The sequence below is a fragment of the Corvus moneduloides genome, chromosome 2 (genome assembly GCF_009650955.1).
Source record: "Corvus moneduloides isolate bCorMon1 chromosome 2, bCorMon1.pri, whole genome shotgun sequence".
NCBI classification, from domain to species: domain Eukaryota; kingdom Metazoa; phylum Chordata; class Aves; order Passeriformes; family Corvidae; genus Corvus; species Corvus moneduloides.
In genome coordinates, this window is record NC_045477.1 from 87,182,812 (window position 1) to 87,203,763 (window position 20,952).

Sequence of the window (20,952 nt, forward strand, 5' to 3'; positions counted from 1 at the left end):
TAGCTAGATGTAGCTAATGATGTCAGCATTAATATTTCACTAAAATTGCTTTTCATCTTTAAGGTGGACTGCAAAAAGGTACTCAGTGGGAAAAGAGAAAGGGTACTTCTCTTTGCATAGGGTCATGGAAGCGTAGAACATTCTTTTTTTAAGAATTATTTTGTATCACTCGAAGTTTAGGATATTCCATGTAACAAAATTCAGCCTGAGAGTTTTGGGAATGGGAAGGTGAGGTATAGGTACAGAATCTCTAAATAAGCTGAATTTTTTTCAACTCACAATCACTCCCTCATAAACCTCATTCACTCACACCCTCACCTGTACTCTCATAAGCACCAAGATGAGCTCATGTGGTCTTGTGAGCATCACTTGAGTATGAGAAAAGGTCATGCCAGCTACTAAATCCTTGTCCCATCTCTGCGGTTCTTCTCTGTCAGAAATGACAGGCCAGTTTATGGTCAGAGCCGCCAGAGGGGTTGTGCAGTCTCCTCCTCTGGACATACCATCAATTCGTCTGAATGCGACCCTGTGCTCCTTGTTCTAGGTGAAACTGCGTTAGCAGGGGGATTGGACAGAGCTCCCTTCCAACCACAACCATTCTGTGATCTTTTATATTGCTCAGCAGCTCTCAGCACATTTTTCCTTGTCTGCAATGTATAGGCTCTGTCTATAGCCTATTTTTAGGGTGGGCTAACAGAAAAAATAATGGTATGGATATTATGCTGTAATGTGGATGTTACTCTCCTGATGGCAGAGTGCATGGTTATCTGCTGGCCAGTCTTCTGTGCTGTGGCCTTGACATGCACAACACAGGGACAGTCTCCTCTAAACATGTCTTTTGTTTGTCAATAACGAACATTCTTTTAACACTTTGCCTTTTCTTTTGGTGCTTACAAACACACACACTTCCATTCACTCTACAGTATTATCAATCTTACTACTTGCACTACGAATCTCTACAAACATAAATTAATGAAATTAATTATAGGAAGCATTTGATGAGTAAGATTTGCAGCTGATTCATTTCTTCCAAGCAAACTCTGACCTAAACACTGAGCCCTGTGAGTCACAGCCATCTTCTTTGCCTGTGAAATTCTTCAGACCAAAGCAGCCCTGTCAGTAGAATGGATAGTCCCAGGCACTTTTCCAGCTGCAAGATCATAACAATCTCAAAAGCCCATTAAATGCAATGACCTTCCATCCTTGTTCCTCACTGTTGGGCCCAAGTGTCCAGAGTATGTTTAAAATATCTGCTGGCACACTGGCATGCATTAGCACATTCAGCTTCAGGCCACACAAGGCTCAAATAAGACAGCAAGTGTGCTCAAGCTTTCTCCTCTACAAATGTTTTCACGCTATGTTTGTATATAGACATGAACTTCTGTGAAAAAAGTGTGGATGTTAAGTGAATTTGGGCTTGCAAGAGACACTCATGTAGCTTACAGTCAATCATGCTCAATCACTGAATGCTTGTTTCCCATTATAGGAACTGTAGCAATAAAGGATGATATCCCTGCAGCAGGCAAATGAGTCAAGCCTGAATGTCTGATGTGAAAAATGATTCACCATTTGTGATGGATGTGATTTTGATTCAGTTTGACATTTTAGAGGAGTAAATATTTGAAGCAACCTACTTTTAAATCCGATCCACCAATGGAATGAGGAAAGCAAATAAGTAGGAAGCATGTTACCTTGTGGAACATGAATAGGCGCTGTACGAAAAGGCAGTATGTTCACTCAGAGCCTTTACAGAAAGTGGTTTCATAGTTGTTTTCCACCTTCTTCCTTTCCAGTCCCAGTACTGGTGCACAAGACTCCATTCTCCCACTGATGGTTTCCCTCTGCGGGTGCTGCTCACCCTGTCCTCAGCCTCTTCTTGGGAAAGAGGTTGGGATGAATGCTGAAATGATGAAAGTAATTTTCTGTGTGTTTGATAGATTTCACTGAGGCTTTTTGCCAGGCTGCTTTTCCTGGTAGCTTTACTCACAGTCATCAGGGCTTTTACTTCAGGAAAATCTCATGGCAGGCAGCAAACCCCTGGTTGGGTAAACTGATGGCTATGGTGAGTCTTCGGAATCAAGCCAGGGAGTTCCTGCACCCTCCTATGTGATTTATTGCTTGATAAATAAACTTGCAATTTCATTTTCAGAGAGAGAAGGTAAATGACACTCCAAATCCAGCAGTGACTGATATTGAAGGTAGTGTTTTGTGTGCACTTAAAAATAAATATGCTCTTCACAATGAGGACATTGGAAATCAAGATATCCTGGACATTTCTATGACCTCCCCCAGCCCAGGTCATAAAAAACAGTAGGTTCAGCTCTGGTTTAAGATGTTTGCCACAGTTTTGTGAGTCTCAATTTAGACTGATAAAATGCATAAACTCTTCATACTCCTTCCATCCTTTATCACAGCTGTTTAATTTTATGAGGATTCTGTGAGTGCATGTTAAAATTGTTGACTCAAAAAAAAAGAGCCTAAATTTGTTTTTTTCTTTTTTTTTCTGAGTACATTAGTAAAAGAAGGCCGAGATAATGTGTGATAACATCTAATACAGAAATTTTGATAATTCTATCTGAAAATGGTGAATGAAAAATCAAAAGATTTGCACCTTTACAACGTTACACATATGCTGCTTGGTATAAAACACCAGGTTCAGGACAGAGTAATCACGTCTGAGTATATCCGTGTCACAGGTTTCTAAGACAGGCTCACACTTTGAAGGAAGCAATCTCATTATATTTATGTATATGTATATATATTCATGTGACTTATTTGAGCTCTTCAGTTTTGGCTTGAGCTCTGCAATTCTGGCATAAATAAATTTACTTCCATCACCAGATTCAGCACTTCTGTGTGACCTCGGTAAGCCCTGCAGGAGACCAAGCAAGAGATATTTCTGTCACCTCTTTCATTCCGGTTAATTTCCAATTTTCAAACTGGATTCTCTGTACCATGAATCAGACAATTTTTATATTGTATAATACTACAAAGTGACTTTAGAGGGATAATTAAATCCTATCAAGAGGGTGAAATTGTTCATTTTCAGAGACAGTTTGATTTAATTTCAATTACTGAAAATTTCTTTGGGTTACTTTAATAGTCTTTTTTTAATATTCATAGATCTATGAGATGCTTGGGTTATAATTTTTTTTCTAGAAAAGTATTTATCTTTCTAATTTCAGCCAGGTTTTTTTAGGCCTGAATGAGTTCTAGAGTTAGTCAGGAAGTGTCAAAATTTTACCAACCTATAAAAAGTGGGTGATGGTTTCTTTTTCCTGTATGAGCATAAAAAAAATGCATGCAGATTGCTATATAATTGTAATTCAGTTCAGGTTCTGTCATATCAGTGCACTGTAATCAGGGTTATGAAAAACTCTGTTTACAGTACTGTCTGTTACTTATGCACCATCCATGTGCACACAGCCTTCCAAATACGTATGATTTTTGTCAAACACTTTAGTCCCTAATTTCTGTTGGAAGACTGTCACATCTGTGCTTGTTTTAACATATGGTGCTTTCAACATATAATTTTATAGGAGGAGCAAATAACGAAGAGACAAGTCCTTTGAATTGTATCAAACCTATTCAGGGTGATAAAGACCAGGGATGTGTGAAGAATTGCAGGAAGACCATTAAGAAGCTGAGTGTTAAAAGGCATGTGCAGTTCAGTGTAGAGCAATATGGAGTGATGGACATGGGGAAAAATCTCAAGTCCAGAAAAAGACATGATGGATTCTGTGTCGACCGTCAGCACTTTGGAAGTCCATCTCAGGGTCAAAATAGATCATTCTGTGAAACTCAGTGGTGCTTCATAGCGTGCAAAAATCAAAACAAGTATTATAAGTAGTTGGAAAAGGAACCAACTAAACAGACAACAGGAGTTGATTCAACTGTATGAATCCTTTTTGGGCCAGAACATCAAATACCATGTTGTGTTCGGGTCTGCCTATTTCAAAATGGTTTTAAAGGGTTTATAGGAAAACAAGCTTTATCAGGGGGATGGAAAGGCATCCTTACGAGGAGCAACCAAATGAGCTTGGAGTCTTCAATCTGTTCACTGTCTCTGAAGTCTATAAAATGAGCAGCTAAAAAGACACAGAGCTTAAAATAGTATGGAGATTGATACAAACTCAGTATAAGTACAGTACTAAACATCAAAAAAAAATTAAAACAGTCTAAAACAGGCCATTGTGATTAAAAACAAAATCCATCAGAAGTGTAAAAGTATTTTTGGACTAGTATCTACTGCACAGAACCTTAAATCATCCTTGGTAAAGGAGAAGTGTAAGGTGGACAAATACAGGTGCTGGGCAGTTTTCAGAAGAATGTTGTGCATAGGCCAGTAAGTGTGTATTTTATATTGAAAAATAAGTCAGACACTTAAAAAATGTAAAGTTAAATATGTGTTGATGAATTTTGGAAGAGTTACTGCATTTTTTCTAGGCATTTGTTTAATTTATTCATTAGGCATTTATGCTAAATGCTTTGAAATATTCAACAACTGTGTGAATTAATTTAGTCTTGGTTTTCAAAAGCTTTTTTTTAAGATTCATGCCAGAAGATTTAAAGTGGCTGGCTTGTCTTGAGATAAGAGAAAGATCTCTTGTAGTTTAGTAATAGATTAGGAGGCAGAAAACAACATTGAAAAATTATTTGTCAGCTTCAGGCCAGAGCAAAGATACTCCTGGTCCCGTAGACATGTTCAGTACATTTATAAAAGATAGATACAGAATACAGGGTGAACAGTGAGATGATGCATTCTGTTTAAATGTGTTTAGGATAGTCAAATGAATTTGACTATTGATAATTAAAGGATTTGAGTTTCTGACATGTAAGGAGAGGCTGAGAGAGCTGTATTCAGCCTGAAGAGGAGAGAAGGGTTAGAGGGATCTTTTCCAGTGTGTAAGTCCCTGATGGGAAAACCCCCTTTTTTTTTTTTTTTTTTTTTTCCCCCACAATGTGAGTGGTCAAACACTGGCATAGGCTGCCTAGAGAGATTGTGGAGTGTCCATCCCTGGAAATACCTGAGATCTGACTGGACATGGTCCTGGGCCACCAGTGGTAGCAGAGGGTGGGACTGGGTGGCATCCAAAGATACCTTGTGAAATCTTAACTACTATGAAGAGTAGGAAATAATCTCCCAATAGTGAATGACTGTTATGAAGGGATGCATAAATACAGAGTGTTAGTAAATGCAAATATAGAATATGAGAAAAAAACAGCCACACCTATGTATTTACAAGAATAGGACCTAAATTAACAGCTACTCAAAGAGTAAAATAAATATTGTGATTTACTGTTGAAAGCTCTATGTACAACATCATCGATATTTCATGCCAGTCATAAAAGCAAATAAAATTATATTACTTAGCAGGAAAGAAGATGAAAACAGGACAGAAAGTGTCCCTCTTCCTTTATAGAAACCATTGGTTCATCCTGTTGTGCATACTCAAAAGGAGTCTGGTTGAACTGGAAAAAACTAAAGAGTGATGGTTAGGAGTACAGGATGGCTTTGTAGGAGGTGGGGCACAGAACAAAGGTCCTTCTGCTTCCAAACAGATGACTGAGGTGTGGTATCATACAATTATGAATGGTTTAGAAAGTGAACAAGAAGTGGTCATTCCCTGTCTTACTGTACACAAAGTAGAGAACATCCAACAAAATAAAAAATACAACAACAAACAAACTACTGAAGTACAACCTTTTGAATGTAATTAAGTGTGTCATTAAATCACAGAGCCGGCTGCCCCAGAACTCTTTGGCGGTCAAGCGCTTGAATGAACTGAAATTGCAAATAGGTGAAGTAGTGCAGACCAGGTTCATTGGGAGGCCATGTGTGACTTTTGGTTAAGGAAATCTCTGAAACTTCTTGCTTCTGAGAGGGTGTATTGGAAAAAAAACACTCCTAGTCCTACTGCTGTCATATCTTTTCCTTAAGCGTCTGCTACAGGTTATTGTTGGAAATAGGGCACTTGTCTAGATATATTTTGGGTTTGATAAATAGGGTCATTCTTAGCTTCTTGTTGGAACAGGTGAGTAGCTGAAACCTAAGGCAATAATGATGATTTCTTTTCTCTTTGCAATTTGACATTCTCTCCCTTGCTCATTTTTTGCTTCTTTTCTCAAAGAAACGTTTACAACAATGTTTTTGCCTTCCATGTAAAAAAGGCATGTATTTAATTGTGACTGCTGTATGATGAACTTGATGACAAAAGCATGTGATATCTCTAGACATAAGGAAGTTTGTATCAGTTTCACAATTTATTTTTGTAGCTGGTCACGTCCTTATACCCAGCTTTATTTAAATCCATGCCTTAAATATTTTACAGGTGAGACCCAAGATCTGTATTCCTTTTTCTACTGAAGATTTAATAAATTCCATTATAAACCTGCTCATGTTTTATTGAGTTCAAATTTCTCATCCTCTGAGTTTTTTGGGGGCAGTCATTCCTCTCTTTTAGGCATATTCTAGTTGTTGTGCACAGTCATAAAATCATAATCTTCCTAACACCAGCTGATAGGATTTTGTTTTTCTCTTGAGGCATTGGGTGCCCTCACAAGTCCTGTCTTCGGGCTGGTGCTTTAAAGAAGTCAGTTCCCCTTTAATCACAGTGAGGATTATGCTACTCTGAGGAGGCATCTTAATTCAAATTTCCATTTGGAAAATTTTATATTCTTTTGCACAAAGTCATCTAACCATCATCCTTTGCAACTCCTTAATCAGATGGTACACACTTACACAGAATTGATTACTGTACCACCAAGCTTTTCCTGGTAATGCACATATACATAAGAGTTTATGGGCACCACTTCTAAACCTGGGTTGCTCGAAGTCAGCAGTGGGGAGGGGCGAGGGCCATGGGGCATTCTGCAAACGCTGTAAAGTTATCCATTGTTTCCCTGACAAACTTAGGTAAGCAAGGGCTTTTTGGATTTGTGGGTTTATTCTCTCCAGGTACCCTTAAGCTTTGCAGGCTCTATTGTTGATCACAGACTATTTTAAATTTCTTTATAATGCCCTGAAGTACTTTTCCTTGAAACATCAAGATTGCAAATTCCTAGTTTTGCAAAACACCAGTTGAAAAAGCTCTTGCTTTCTTTATCAGGATCAATCTTGTGCATATATTCAGTGTGTGAGTGGCAATTACTCTTTTGGAGAGATATTCACTTTCAAAGAAATTAAAAATATTGTATAAAGAATACATATAGATGTATCAGAACCCCTTAACTAGTAATAGTGTGTCTTTAGCCCATGCTGGGTTTCTACTGGCTGTGTTTTTTTCAGCTTTATTCAGACTGAACAATCTCTGTGATAATTCTGTTGAAATCCCTCAAATAACTTTCAGAGTTAGGATCTACTTAAGTGACTAAGATGACAGAGCCTGACATTTAGGATAAGATCCAAAGCCCATTGCTGCTGATAAGAATTTTAATATGTACTTCTCTGGTGGCTTTATATCAACTTGCTTTGACTTGTGGTGTTTGTGTAAGTGAATGTGGAAGAGATGAGTAAATTTGTTTGACTAAAAGTCATATTTAAATATCTTTTCCTTTTTTTGCAACATGAGTTTCAGTATTTTATTCATTCATCTAGAATGGATTTATTTTTATATTACTAGTTTTATTTTCAGAGTTGATTGTAGTCAGCATTGTTATTGAATCAGTCTCACCTAAATTTTTCACTATTCTACGGGGGCTAAGTGAAAAAAAAAACATCAGATAGGGCACTGAACAGCTTGCATAAACAATTCTTGAGACAACTATATCTATTTAGAGTTCCCAATAGACACTTTAAATTAACATGAAAAGCAAGATAATTATGGTTTTGGGTACTTTGATGATCTAAGCTCCCAAGACAATGAATCCTTCTTTCTCAAAGCTTTTCTTAAGATTCCCTCACTGCATAAAATATGTGATCTGTCTTCCCTTTCTTAGCCTTCCCTTCAAACCACTTGAATTCAGAGTAGGCAGATCTTATGCTACAGATGCTATAACACTTAAAATGGACAAATTTTGGTATGTGGAACATATGGAAATTATAGTGAATCATTGAAAAGATATCCAGCCAGAGGATTATTTTGTGTATCATGAAGTTTTTTAAAGAATCACGACAAATACGCTACTGGGGATCTAAACCAGCTGACAGTGGTAAGAATTTGATCCTCGTGTAGTAAACCATCCTCCTCCTGAGTTTAGGGTGCTGTACACCTGGTCAGTGCACTTGAAGATTGTGCCCTTTAGTGACCCAACTTCATCAAGAAGATGCAGATTAGGTTTGATTTTTCCCAACCCGAAGCTGACTGTGTTAGCTTGGTGACTTGAAAAACATTTTTTTTTTTCATTTTGAATAATTAATGTAGCACTTGAAAGGAGGTTGATCTTTTTGATGCCTAGCACTCACTTTGCTTAGAAGATCCCAGAAGGACGTACTAGAAGGGTAGCAGTGCAAAAGTGCAATGTCCCTTTCCTCTCCCACCTGCCCTTGGCAAGGGGGTGCTGATCTCCTTAACCTGACTCAGAAGCCTAGATTATCCTCCCAGTTTCATGGTATCTTTCTGATCTAAGGGTCTTTGAACTTTTTGTAAAGATTTTGGTCATTTGCTCAGTGTCTTTATTCTTTCTTACAGGATTTTCTTTGAAAGAAGGATTTCAAAAGCCTCTATTACTGTGGCAGTTTTCACCGAGGCTATTTCAATTTTGCAATACTCCAGCCTTCAGCATCTGGCTTTCAAACTCTGTTGCATCAGGCTGCAAACACACATCTGAAGTGACTGTTTAGCAAAATAATTATTTTTTTTTCCCAGTGGTCTAGAATGAAAAATATGCAAATATGAATAAAACGAGCTTGTTTGGAAGGCACTGAGCTTTAATGAATAACCATTTATATAACAGCAAAATAAAGCAAATTAAAATTTGTTGTGAACACAAGCTCTTTTAAAAGAACAAATTAAATGAACATACTGAGAGTTAAATCAAGACACTGGAGGCTTTAATAAGCCTGATCTCTGTGTGAGAGGTGCTGAATAAAAGAGGAATCAAATCAGACCTTCACAGAATTGGCATAAAAGTATTTTTGTTTCTAGCATAACACTATCCAGCCTAATAACAGCACACTGAGTTTGAAATCCTACTCTAGGACATCTCTTGAGGTAAAACAGTGAGGAAAACTGATCTGTTGCCCATGAACCCTGTGCACAAATTTCCCCAGAAACGGCAGTTTCACTGGAGGGTTTGTTTGTTGATGCTCCATCTATATCTGGAAATTAGCATCAAACTGAATGTTTTTCTTCTCTACAAGGCTGGATGGTTTTAAAGGGGGAAAAACAGCAAGAAGAAAATACTGCAAATGTCTGCTTTGTTGTTTTGGGTTTCTTTCTTTCTTTCTTTCTTTCTTTCTTTCTTTCTTTCTTTCTTTCTTTCTTTCTTTCTTTCTTTCTTTCTTTCTTTCTTTCTTTCTTTCTCCAAGCAGTATAATTCCATAGTTAATGGAATTTATGGAGAACAGTTGTACACCTGTATGACTCTAGATTTTATGTGAGAATTGTTTGCTCTCCAGTACCTGGAATGCTAAATGTATTTATTTTGGCTAAATTTATGTAAACGTTGAGTTTTCTTGCATATCATGAAAACAAAGATGTGTTTCAAATCTTTTTACTGCAGAAGCACAGCTAAAACTACATTCTCAAAAGAATGCATTTTAGAGTAAATACAAGTATGTACCAGCTAATGTGAACAGGGAGCTGAACCAGATACCTCCTGAGGTCTCTTCCAGCTTCATCTTATTCTGTGGTGATGTGAAAGAGAGAACAGGAGACTTGTAGGCCAGCACAAGAAAAAGATGTTTGTATAGAAACTTCAGCAGAATTTTATATAATCAGGAAAAGAAGAAGGCAACTTCATGATGTTCATAAGAGATATCAGTATTTTTATCTAATTTAGATAATAAACAGTAGGTATTTTGACATTTTATGCTATGGGAAATATTTGTGGATGGATAAATTGAATGTTAATTAAAAAAATTTAACTTGTGTTAACAATTCCGATATTTCTCTTGTGCTTATTTTTTTTCCTTTGATATGTTATAAAAAAATTGCCAAACAAATGTCAGGCAATTAGTAACCACCCACCAAAGCTAAATGGCACAAAAGACATTTATGTGACGCTTAATCACATTTTATGTTAGCACTAAGAAAACTTCTCATGAGCATTTGAAACAGGGTAGTAAGGACTTTCCTTCAATTGTGGAAGTCTTCATTTTGGAAAAAGAGAAAGGGGAAGTCTGCTTTAACCTGTTGTGAATGTTTTGCAGAATCTGGATGTGATACAATTCACTTGGCTCACAGACTCGAATCTCAAGTCTGCTAGTCCAGTAGATAGTCCTATTTTATATGAATTAATGAGGTAAACTGGCAGAACTTATGTGAACAGCAGTGCATTTGTGCAGCCCTCTTTGACAACCTCTGCTGCCTGACCATAAGGAAGCACATCTTTCCACCTAAAACTTCATACTGCTTTTACACTGTGGGTAGCACTTCATAATGGCACTCCCTAAAATGATTGTATTGCTAATTTTTCATTTTCTGTCTTTTAACAGCTGGAAACAGTGAAAGTGATGGCCAAGAAGTGGTGAGGAAAATAAAAGAAGAAACTTTGACTGGAAAAGGTACCATATTATCTACTTTCCTTTAAGAAATTCTTTTCCCTCTCTTTTTACAGTCATCTCCTTTTATATGAGATCCCCTTGTGTATTGCTGAACTTTTTTTTAAATCTGGGGCACTGGAACTGGTTGCCCAGAGCAATTGTAGATGCCTCTGGAATTTGTTCAAGGCCAGTTTAGATGGAGATCTGACGAACCTGGTCTAGTGGAACGTGTCCCTACCCATGGAGGTTTGGAACTAGATGCTCTTTAAGGTCCCTTCCAACCCAAATGATTCTGTGATTCTATGAACTGAATTCCTGAAATAAATCTGACTCAGGGGTAAAATAGGATATTTTTAAAAAAAAATGTTTTCAGACTTGTTTGACTTTACTGTTTGTCATTGCAAAAGGGCTGCCTGCAAGTTAAAGTCTGCCTGCATATGTGTATGGGCACAATGATTTAATAGCGTGCCATATTAAATAGCTATTTAATAGAATACCAGTAATTTTTGCTAAGGAGAGGATGACGGCAGGTGAGAGTGTGTGCTCTTTCCTTGTTTTAGGAGGTACTAGTTTTTGAAAGATCAAGGCTGCTTGATTGTGTTGACACATGTTAAGAGCTTATAATACTTCATAAAGTAAAATATAAATATAAATTAAATATAAATGGACCTTTCATATCAAGCCTAAATTCCTACATTTTTGTGGTTTTTCTCTTATTTTCTTTATCTGATGATCTATCATGTTTGTGGAGATATAAGGAGAGCATAGCTTGATAAGTGAGAGGAAAGGCATGTTCCACACTATCCACTCTGTGACTGTAATTTGCAGTTTATGGTGGAGGTTAGTGCAGCTCATATTTTTGTCCCTGGGTTTCACTGGGTGTAGTTCCTAATAGTGTATGATGATTCATTCCTGCCACTTTGATGTAACATTTCTTGGCAAAATGATAGGACAGTGTTGCTAGTCCAACCTATTTAGGATCTTCAGGGCTTCTTCTGAGATCTGTTTCTGTTTTTGTGCCTCTAATAATTACTGTTATGATGATCAAAATGCATGTTAATTTTTGTGTTAAAAGAACCTTTCATTAAGATTTATCTTTTGACTTAAATAAATGTGCATCCATTATAGCCTCAGGATACATGTTAAAAGCATCATAAATTAAGGCACAGTTAGAAGGATCATGAAAGGAAAAAGGTAATTATTACATCATTAAACTCTTTTTGCTGGAAGTTTCTGTACAGAGACCAAAACCAGTTGGAATTAATTGCATCACATGACTTGCATGAAGCTGAATAAACCAGGGTCTGTCTTATTTTCTCCCTTCTGTGTTATCACAGGCTTTTCTAGCATCCCAGTCTTTCTTGATTTTTCTAACTAAACTCAGTTGTAGCCCTCAGTTATAAACTGTTAAGATACAGATGGCAGTTTGAGGAAGCTGAAAGTGTATTTAAAGTCGACTGAAGTTGTTCCTCACTGTAATTATTTTGACTGAGGCTTTAGTAATCTCAGGCCCTGGTAAGTTTGGCCTAAAAATAAATTGGAAGAGTATTGCCTTTTCAGAATTTCTCACTGCCAGAGGCAAATTCGTATTTGCGAGTGCAATGTCCTGTACAAAAGAATTGTGCAGATCTGAGTGCCACTCCTTTTTTACTGTTTATCAATGAATTTGCACTTTGCCTTCAATAGGATGTGTGCATAGATACTATGACCAAGACAGGGCTGTGCAAGAGTATCACCTTTTCAAAAGCTACAGCTCAAGATCTGTTTAGTCACTGCGTAGAAACATTATTGGCTGTCTTGACCCTTTGCCCGTGCTTTTTCTTTGAGCATTTTTCATGGCCCATATGAAAACACTGCTTTACAGAAACCGTTCCCATCAGGAATATCAGACTCTTGAAGGAGAACTACTCAAAATAGTATTGTTGGGCAGCCAGTGTGGTCAAGGATTGGGTCAATATGGCTATTATGGACAAACAACATGAGTGGGTGCCATCAGTTTGTTATCCAGATCTCAGATCTCTTAGAACAAAGAAAATCTCCTTGCTTTTTATCAGGTTAGACAGCAAAAGGGAGCAAAAGACCTTGTCCTCTCCTTGTTGCCTGGCTGAGCCATACATAGTACAAACATCCCCGGAGACAGCTCTGGGAAAATGCCAGGCATATTGAATGCAAGTAATTACAATGTTTTTAAGGCACTATCATCCTTCTCTGTCTTGGCCCACTGTCTGTCTGGGGCTCTGTCTGAAATCTAAGGGTAAGTAGTTTTACTTGACATAATCTATACTTACTTCTGGGACAAGTGAGATTCAAAGCATGTATGTAAGTAATTCCTACGAAGCAGCTGATGAGCAGTAATGTGCTAACAGTTGCAGAGGAGGATAAAGGGTAGTAATAAAAAGGCTATGCAGGCAGGTGATGGGATTTTTTTTTTTTGTAAAAGAATGGCGAGACATGAAAAAAGAACGGACAAAACTTCTGAATACAGGGAGGTAGGACTCCTGGTTTCCCATGCTGGAGGCATGGAAAGCAGAGCCAATGTCAAAAGACAGGAGATTACTGGAGAGGAAAGCAGTTGCAGCCATTTGCCTACAAAGCAGCCATGCTAAAGGACTTAGAAAATCTGAGCAATGTATCACTTCACACTTCACCGCTTCCTTCCACCCATCTTCTCCCCTGGTGCTTCATCAGAAACCTCCTTGGTTCCTCTCCCTGCTGATTCCCTGCTGATTCCAGACTGTTTAAGTCCTTGGTTTTGGGTCTCTGTTCTGAGTAACCTATTGCAAAGTGTAAAGAGGGAGGAGGTACATGGGCAGTTGAGTGGAAGTAAATAAGCTACAAGTCCTTGGGGCATGATAGACCCAGTTAGCTTAACCATCAGAATCTCCTCCATGATAAAGAAATCACAGCCCTTAGATATCCAGAACAGGCCAGAAGTAGTGCTGCATTGTCATTAAAATTCTCACATGGGCACTGTTTCCAAAAGACCAAGGGCAACAGATTGTTACACCCTGAATCATAAGGCTGGGAGAAGGCAGGATGATGTGGACGTTTATCTTGCTTCCATTTGTTAAATTGGGAACTTGTGTTGTTAATAGTAGCAATTATATGGCTGGGAAAATCGTTGATGGTTTGGGATTGCCACAGAGAAATTCTAATTGGGTAAGTCTGTAATTTGCACATAGGGTGTGTCTGTGTTAATATCTTCCTTAGTTAGATCAGGAGGGTGCTTTTCAGGCAACCCTCAGCTGTTGGCTGCTTGCTGAGCACAGGTTCCTGTCAGGAAGGGCGCTGCAGGTCCTGGCCTGGATTCCCTTTGGACAGGACTAGCCTGGGAGGTGAGTTGCAGCAGTAACAGAGCATTAGTGCATGGGAGCAAATTTAAGGGTTTATCTGAACTAAGCCTTCCACAGACCTGCAGCGGTGCCTATGTCAGGTGCCCAGCACAAAATGAGCTCCAGAAATGGTCTTCTACTGATCCAAACTGCTTGTTAATGTAGCTATAACTGTAGTTACTAGTTGTGAACAAACTTCATTGAGTTGCGGAAATGAGAGGTTTCTGTGATAAACTCAGCTCTCAATGATACTGGAAAAGAATCTTTCCATTTATATAACAGAGTTATATCTCCTGACTCAGTTACCCTCAGCTTATGTCTCTGCAAACGAAAGCTGGATTTAACCCCATGATTACAAATATACAAATGTTGGAAACTCATATATAAACATGAATGAAAGGTTCGTTCATTCCAGCATAGGTTCATGAATGCCAATGGAACCAGCAATTAGCAAAACTTTATGCATAAGTATCATGTAGCACAGTATCAAGGGAAGGCTCTCACAACTGGAGTGTAGGAGCTGGAGTTGCAACTAGAGTCAAAGAAGAAAAAAATTAAAAGTTAGTGAGAAAAGAGGGTGTAAAAGTCGTTTTAACCATAGACCTCTTCAAAAGGAGAAGTCTGTGTTTAATCTCACCCAACATTTTTGTGGCAATTCAAATAAAACCACAATTATAGAACTACGAGCTAAATTCGCAGCATTCATGAGACTTCCATTTGAAGTCAGCTGAGACAGGAAGAAGAGACTTTCTCCCTCAGAGTCAGAGGAATGCAGAGGTTAGCACAGTGGCAACCAAATGGTGTCATTTACAGTCTGACCCACATCAAGACAGTGTGGGCCAAATGTAGGATGAATTGTCTTAAAAGCAATTCGCATGCATTTAACAAGCCTGGCTTTTTCCCAGGGCTTTCTCTAGAGATGTTTATGCTACATGTGGCTTAGCCAGGGAATAAGGAAATGAGAAAGTCTCTTGCTTCCTTTTGTAGTATAACCTGCTAATAATCAAGGAATTTTTCCTTGTTATTAGAGATCTGAGATTGAAGAACTGACGTGAAAGAAGAAGGGATAGTAGAGCCGATATGTACCACATGTAATTACAGAATAACTCGTGGGTGGTTTCTCCACCAATGCTTGCTGTATGTCAAGCACCATTTTTAACAGAACAGTCCACCTTTTTCTGCTCTGTACCAGACTGTTGTTAGCTTTCCCTGCAGGCTAGAGGAAGTCAGCTGCTGAGTTCCCAAATTCACAAACTTTTAAATTTGGTGGTGGTATTCCCAGCACGTGAGCTAGAGTTTTGTTCAGCAAAGAGTTCAGTTCAGCAAAGACTGATGCCTTGTGAATATGCGCAGAAGTGTCTGCCAGGACTTTTTCTTCCACATGGTACGTCAAAGATGTCATTATGGAAGTGGTCATCCAACCACTCAAAAATAGTGGAAAATATTTGTAGTTGAGACATATTTTCTACACGTGTGCATAAGCTTGCATGAGTTTATGCTTGCTTGCACCAGATTTGTTTTTTGTGGTGTACTTTTGAGTTGTAAGAGCGTAGCATCCTGGTCTTGTGGCTAGACCTAATGTGGCTACTTTGTCTCTTCTACCACTTCCTGCTATTGGAATATCCTTTCTCTACCACTGCTGATGCTGAAAGACCTGTAGGATTGGTTTAAAGAGCTACCTGGCAATAACAGTGCAGTTTCCCTCTACACGGTTTCTGTTCTCATGCTGGTGCATTATCTCCAGTACTTGGCTTTGGCAGGTCAACCGCCCTCAGAGTTGTACAGGTGAACACCAGGCTGATGAAGGCATCTTGAAAGACAAGGTGTTGATATGAATGGGAGTAGAGAAATCTCAGTCTGACAGTGGGCAGCTTTGCAGGACCCTGCAGAGTTGTTCTGCTTTGTCACTTGATGACAGGTATAAGAACCTTGCCTAAACATTAAGATTTCTGTTCCTTCCATAGCCTCACCTGAGGTTTTATCAGGTATATTCAAGCCATATGAAAATATCTGAATCTTGAAAAATATTGGATGTGTTAATCTAAGTTTCTGACTGGATCATCCCCATGCACAACAGATGGAAGACTCCTTTCTGGAGTCCAAGAAAGTAATGCATGGGCTAATACTTCTTCTCTGTGCTCACAGCACTTATGTCCCTTACCCAGTAAAGCTGGTGACTTTTTGCTTCGTGTCAAGCAGGGAAGATTTTAATCCACAGAAAGGTGTCTCCAGAGCCCTGTGATAAAATCGCTTAGGTGAAAAGTTTTCAATTCAATTGTCCTGCTTTTCTGTTTGTTTTACGTAATTCTTTGAACCAAAACCATGGTTAAATACATTAAGCCTGTTTGCTTATGTCTTTTCTTGTTCTCCTTTTGACTTCCAGTGTAACATGATACAATATTTCCCCTACTCAGTTCTTACAGATATTTAAAACAATAGAGAACCCCCTAGTTTTTGGGTTTCTTAAAACACTTCAGAAATTGAGTTGTCATGTTAAGACTGTGGCAAATCAGAAATTAAGAGCAATATGAGTATGGTTCATGTAGCTGAAGGTGAATTGCATATCTGGACAGTGAGATGGAGATAAAGTCTTTCAAATGTGAAATGTATTCATAATTCAGGCACAAGCTCTGCCTGTTGGTTTCCTGAATTCCCATTTCCATTGGAAATGTGAAACACATTTCATTAACAGGCTCTGCCACTAGGAAACATGATTTTCTCTTATTTAAATTATCTCTAATTGAAACTTAGAGACAAAGAAGTGCACAGGTGTAGCTGTAGGCAGAATAACAAAGTCCCGTCAGATGTCTTGAAATGATTTTCTGACTGTAAATCACCAAAGCTATGTGTGACTAATGGCACCAAAGCTCTGAGGTTAGGATTTTGCTGATTGTGCTGCCCTACTGAAGGCAATCTGGAGAAAGGGAGTTTCAAATTAAAATTGCCTCTTCAAGGCTGGAAAAAGCTCCCATTTCAGACTTTTACAGGATTTTGATCCTCTTGTATGTACTTGTAGAGTCGTGATGTTGTGCAGTGGCTGAATAAAGGTGCTCCTGGGTTTGTCACCTCCTTTAATATGCCATTATTTTTTCCATCTCAAGCAGTAGTTGCAGGCAGGTTGTGTGAGCTATTTCCAGACCTTGTCTGTTTTCAAGAAGATTGCCAGCATATACTGAAAGACAAAGCCAAGAAAAAAGCAATTTGCTTTCCCTCTGGAATGCTTTCATATTTCTCTTCCAAGAACTACATTATATAGACCTAGCTTCTGTGGGTTACATGTAGGGCTTTAGAAGTTAATTGGCTTATAACAAGTAGAATATTTTCTGTGGAAATGCCATTGGCTTCCGTGCTGGGGATCCAGCTGCCAAGAGCATGGAGAACTAGTGGGCTGAAGTAAACGTGGAATAAGCAGAGCCTGAATGCCGTGTGAGCAACCTCCCAGGTATGAGTTGCACATCAAACAACAGATGCTGGGCAGCCTGAGTGCGCAGGCAGTGCTGGTCTTTCCTTGTCAGCTCCATCCTTGCAGCAGGATGGCAAAGCTCCAGAGAAAGCACAGCTAGAGAGGAGCCTCTGCCCCTCCAAAGGACCAATGCCAGTGTGCCCATGCTTAATTTGTGCTTCAAGGACTATTTTTCAATGGCAAAGAATTGAAGTTCTTAAGTAAGTTATGAGCCAGGCTCTCCCCAGCAGTGTCCAGTGACAGGACCAGAGGCAATGGGCACAACCTAAAATGCAAGAAATTCCATTTAAAAATAGGAAAACTGTTTTTCTTTGGTTTTTTTGTTTAGCATAAGAGCTTTTGGGTATTGGCACAGGTTGCCCAGAAAGCTCATAGATTCTCCATCTTGAGAGATATTCAAAAGACATCTGAACACAATTCTGGGCAACAACCTCTGGGTGGCCCAGTATGAGCAGGGACAATCTCCTTCCAGCCTCAGCCACCCTGTAACTCTGTAAGTCTAGCAAATTTTAGCTGCCAAACCCACATGAAACCCTATCTGCTTTGTGTGTCCAGACCTGAATACGGGTACTGTAACATACACGGATTCCAGGACTCCAGGGCCTTCCAGAAACTGTATCAGTGTTCATACAGTGTCATTATTAAGACTCCTAGGCACATATAGTGATAAGAATAGCAATAATTTGACCATACTGCAGTTTTAGGAAGCAGGTGTTTGAAAAGAACTTGGTAGCAGTGTAAAAACCCACATCTGTGCAAGTAAAAAAAAAGTTCCATGGAAACAAAGAGAAGGAGTGTAGGAGCACTGATATTTAGAGTAAGAATGACTCCAAAGCAGCTTCCCTTCTTCCTTTTCTTGGTGTTTAGGTTTTTGGTTTGTTTTACTGTTGTTGTTGTTGTGTGTGGGTTTTTTTGGGTTATTTTTTGGTTTTTTGGGGTTTTTTTTGATTAGGTTTTTTTGTGTGTTTTGGTTGGTTTTTTTTGTTCTTGGTTTTGTTTTGGTTTAGGTTTGGTTTTTTCTCTGTGCAGGGCATAGACTAATATATTTTATTTTAAGACTCAAGTTTTAAAATCTAAGTTTCAAATTAAATGTGTTCAAGATTACATGATACATGTCATCTCTGCCACATTTTCACACTCTGACTGTAAATTATCATGTTCATGTATACTTCAAAACCCTCCTGAGCCTGTTTAAAGTCTTGCAGGCAGTCTGTAATGTTTTTTGGTTTTGGTTTTTTTCTTTTTCATAGTCTTTTCTGATACTTGCTGCTAGAAAATCTTGCTTGTAAGAAGAAAAAGGACTATTCCTAAAGAGACTTACAGACTCTTCAGTTAAGCCAAACATCTAATGTGAGGATCATTACATGCCTAATAATCATGTCTCAGTTTGGATTTCTCTTCCTGTATTGAGGCACTGTTTCTGGACAAGGTGATGTGAGCTGTTACCACCACCTGATTGATTTCCCCATGATAATGCACAGCTGTGTTTCATTCCTCATTTCATTTTAACATTATGTCTGCCACTGACTTCTCTTACCAAGATTACTGTTGACTTCAGGCTGCTTAGCAGGAGTAGCTCTTCACAACTGATGTGACTTGAGGAGATGAAATAAATGAAATCATCTTTCCAACATTTACTTTGACCTAGTTGAAAAATAATCCTTGCCAATGTTTTACCTCCCAAGCATGAAAAATGTGGGGGCCTGTGGTGGGAGAGAGATCTCTGTGGCTCTTGGCAGGATTTGCTGTTGTTCCATGTTTCCTCTCATTTTACTTCAATCTCACTTATGCTCACAGACTTGCGCTTTTTAAAAAAGTAATTTACAGCAACTAAGCTTCCTGGAACATGGATCTCATTTAGATGATACAGTGTCTGTACTTCTGTCTCTTTAAGAATTTGATGGCATATCAGAGGGAAAATAAAAGGAAGGAAAAACATTATAAGGAAAAAAGCAATTTCTCCTTTTCAAAACTTTGTCATGGGAGTCGGGGGCTTCTGAACTCGAGGTTTGTAACAAGTTAATTTTCCAACCTAAAATATTGCAGGCTTTCTCCTAGCTTTTACTTAACACTTGAAAGTCAGTCCATGCAAAAATCCCATGGCCCTAATTGGAACAAATTTTTGTGAAGACGGAATTTTTCTAAGAGGTATGTGTGTTTGAATGACATGAAGCATTTATTGGCAAAAGAGAGACAGAAACACTTTTACACTCATATCTACAAAATAATACAGAGAAAGTGTAAAATCTCAGTAGAAGGGATTAACCTGAAAAGTGGCAGTTTGTGTTCAGCCCGATGCAGATCAGAGGCTTTTCATCCCAACTGTGTTTCTTATGTCCCAGACTACTGTACTATAAAAGACAATCTTTGTTTTAGAATCTAGACCTTAAAATCTTCCTGAACTAATAAACTTCTGCTTATCAATGCTTTGTGTTGATTTGTAAATGCACACTATAAATGATTTGGGTTTTTTAACAGGAACATTTTGCAAAAGTTTGTTTAAAAAAAGATTTCGTTTAAAAATTGCCACAAAGTGGAAATATCCTATGGACAACACTTCTTTTGTGTCAGTATGAACCCTCTTTCCATCAGTCTATTTTTTTTTTTTTTTTTGCTTTGAGCTGATGCAAATTTAATTGTTCTGTCCCTGGCTAAGTGATGTCTTCAAATGGGATTTCCTTCAAGACTTTGTTTCTGAAAGTAGAAGGCAGAGCACATCTCCAATGCCATGAAGGCCTTATACTTTGGAGCCATTGTTTATAGATGATAGAAGGAGATGTCAAGTAATGTGCTTATTTGGGAAAGAATAATGATAATACACTGAGCAGTTCTCCTGAGAATCTTAGGCTCTTCCTCCAGTTAAGATGACCTCAAGTGGCTGGGCAAAGACTGCTATATGAGAAGATAGATGAAAGAATTTTTTAGTCTGGAATCATAATCCTGTAGTTACCTTGACAACTACCAATGATATATAACTATGTTGTGTTTGCCTCTCCAGATGCCCTTTCAGTCGGTCCTACAGAGAGAAGACGGAATATTGTTTGTTTGTTTATTTGTTTGTTTGTTTTTAATTTGCTTGAGTCATACCTCTAGAAATATGCTAGTCAGAAAGCAGTACCCATTTCCGTGTTTCCACCCAGCAGGATAAAATAGTATGCTTGCCTTTGCTTACAAAAAAGAACAATTTGTTGCAGTTTTCCCATATACAATTAACTTTTTCTTCATCTCAGTGCAGTCAAAAGTAGAGCATTTAGGCCCATGTTTGCATTTATTGGTGAGCATTGGGTCCCAGGGTGCTGGCAGTGTGTGTATCTATGGAGATGGGCAGAACATCGTGGCTACAGCAGCTTTGGGGAGCTGACTGAGGCTGAGCTGAGAGGTCCTTCACCCCCTCTGAGCTCTGAGGTCTGCCTCTGTCTCCTTGTGGGCAGGCTGTCCAGGCAGTAGACTGGGGCAGAGCCCGGGGTCTCAGCCTTGTGCAGTGGGTGCACAGTCTTTAGGGGAGTCTGATA

General features: G+C 38.6%; 1 protein-coding gene across 2 annotated transcripts in view; it reads left to right on the forward strand.

Annotated features, from left to right (window-relative positions):
* Nucleotides 1–20,952, forward strand: part of DHRSX (dehydrogenase/reductase X-linked) — a 163,083-nt gene that overhangs the window by 39,009 nt on the left and 103,122 nt on the right. For both annotated transcript variants that reach the window (XM_032100196.1, XM_032100197.1), the window contains one exon: nt 10,598–10,666. In XM_032100196.1, coding sequence (XP_031956087.1) covers nt 10,598–10,666 — 69 coding nt within the window. The remainder of the gene's footprint in view (nt 1–10,597; nt 10,667–20,952) is intronic.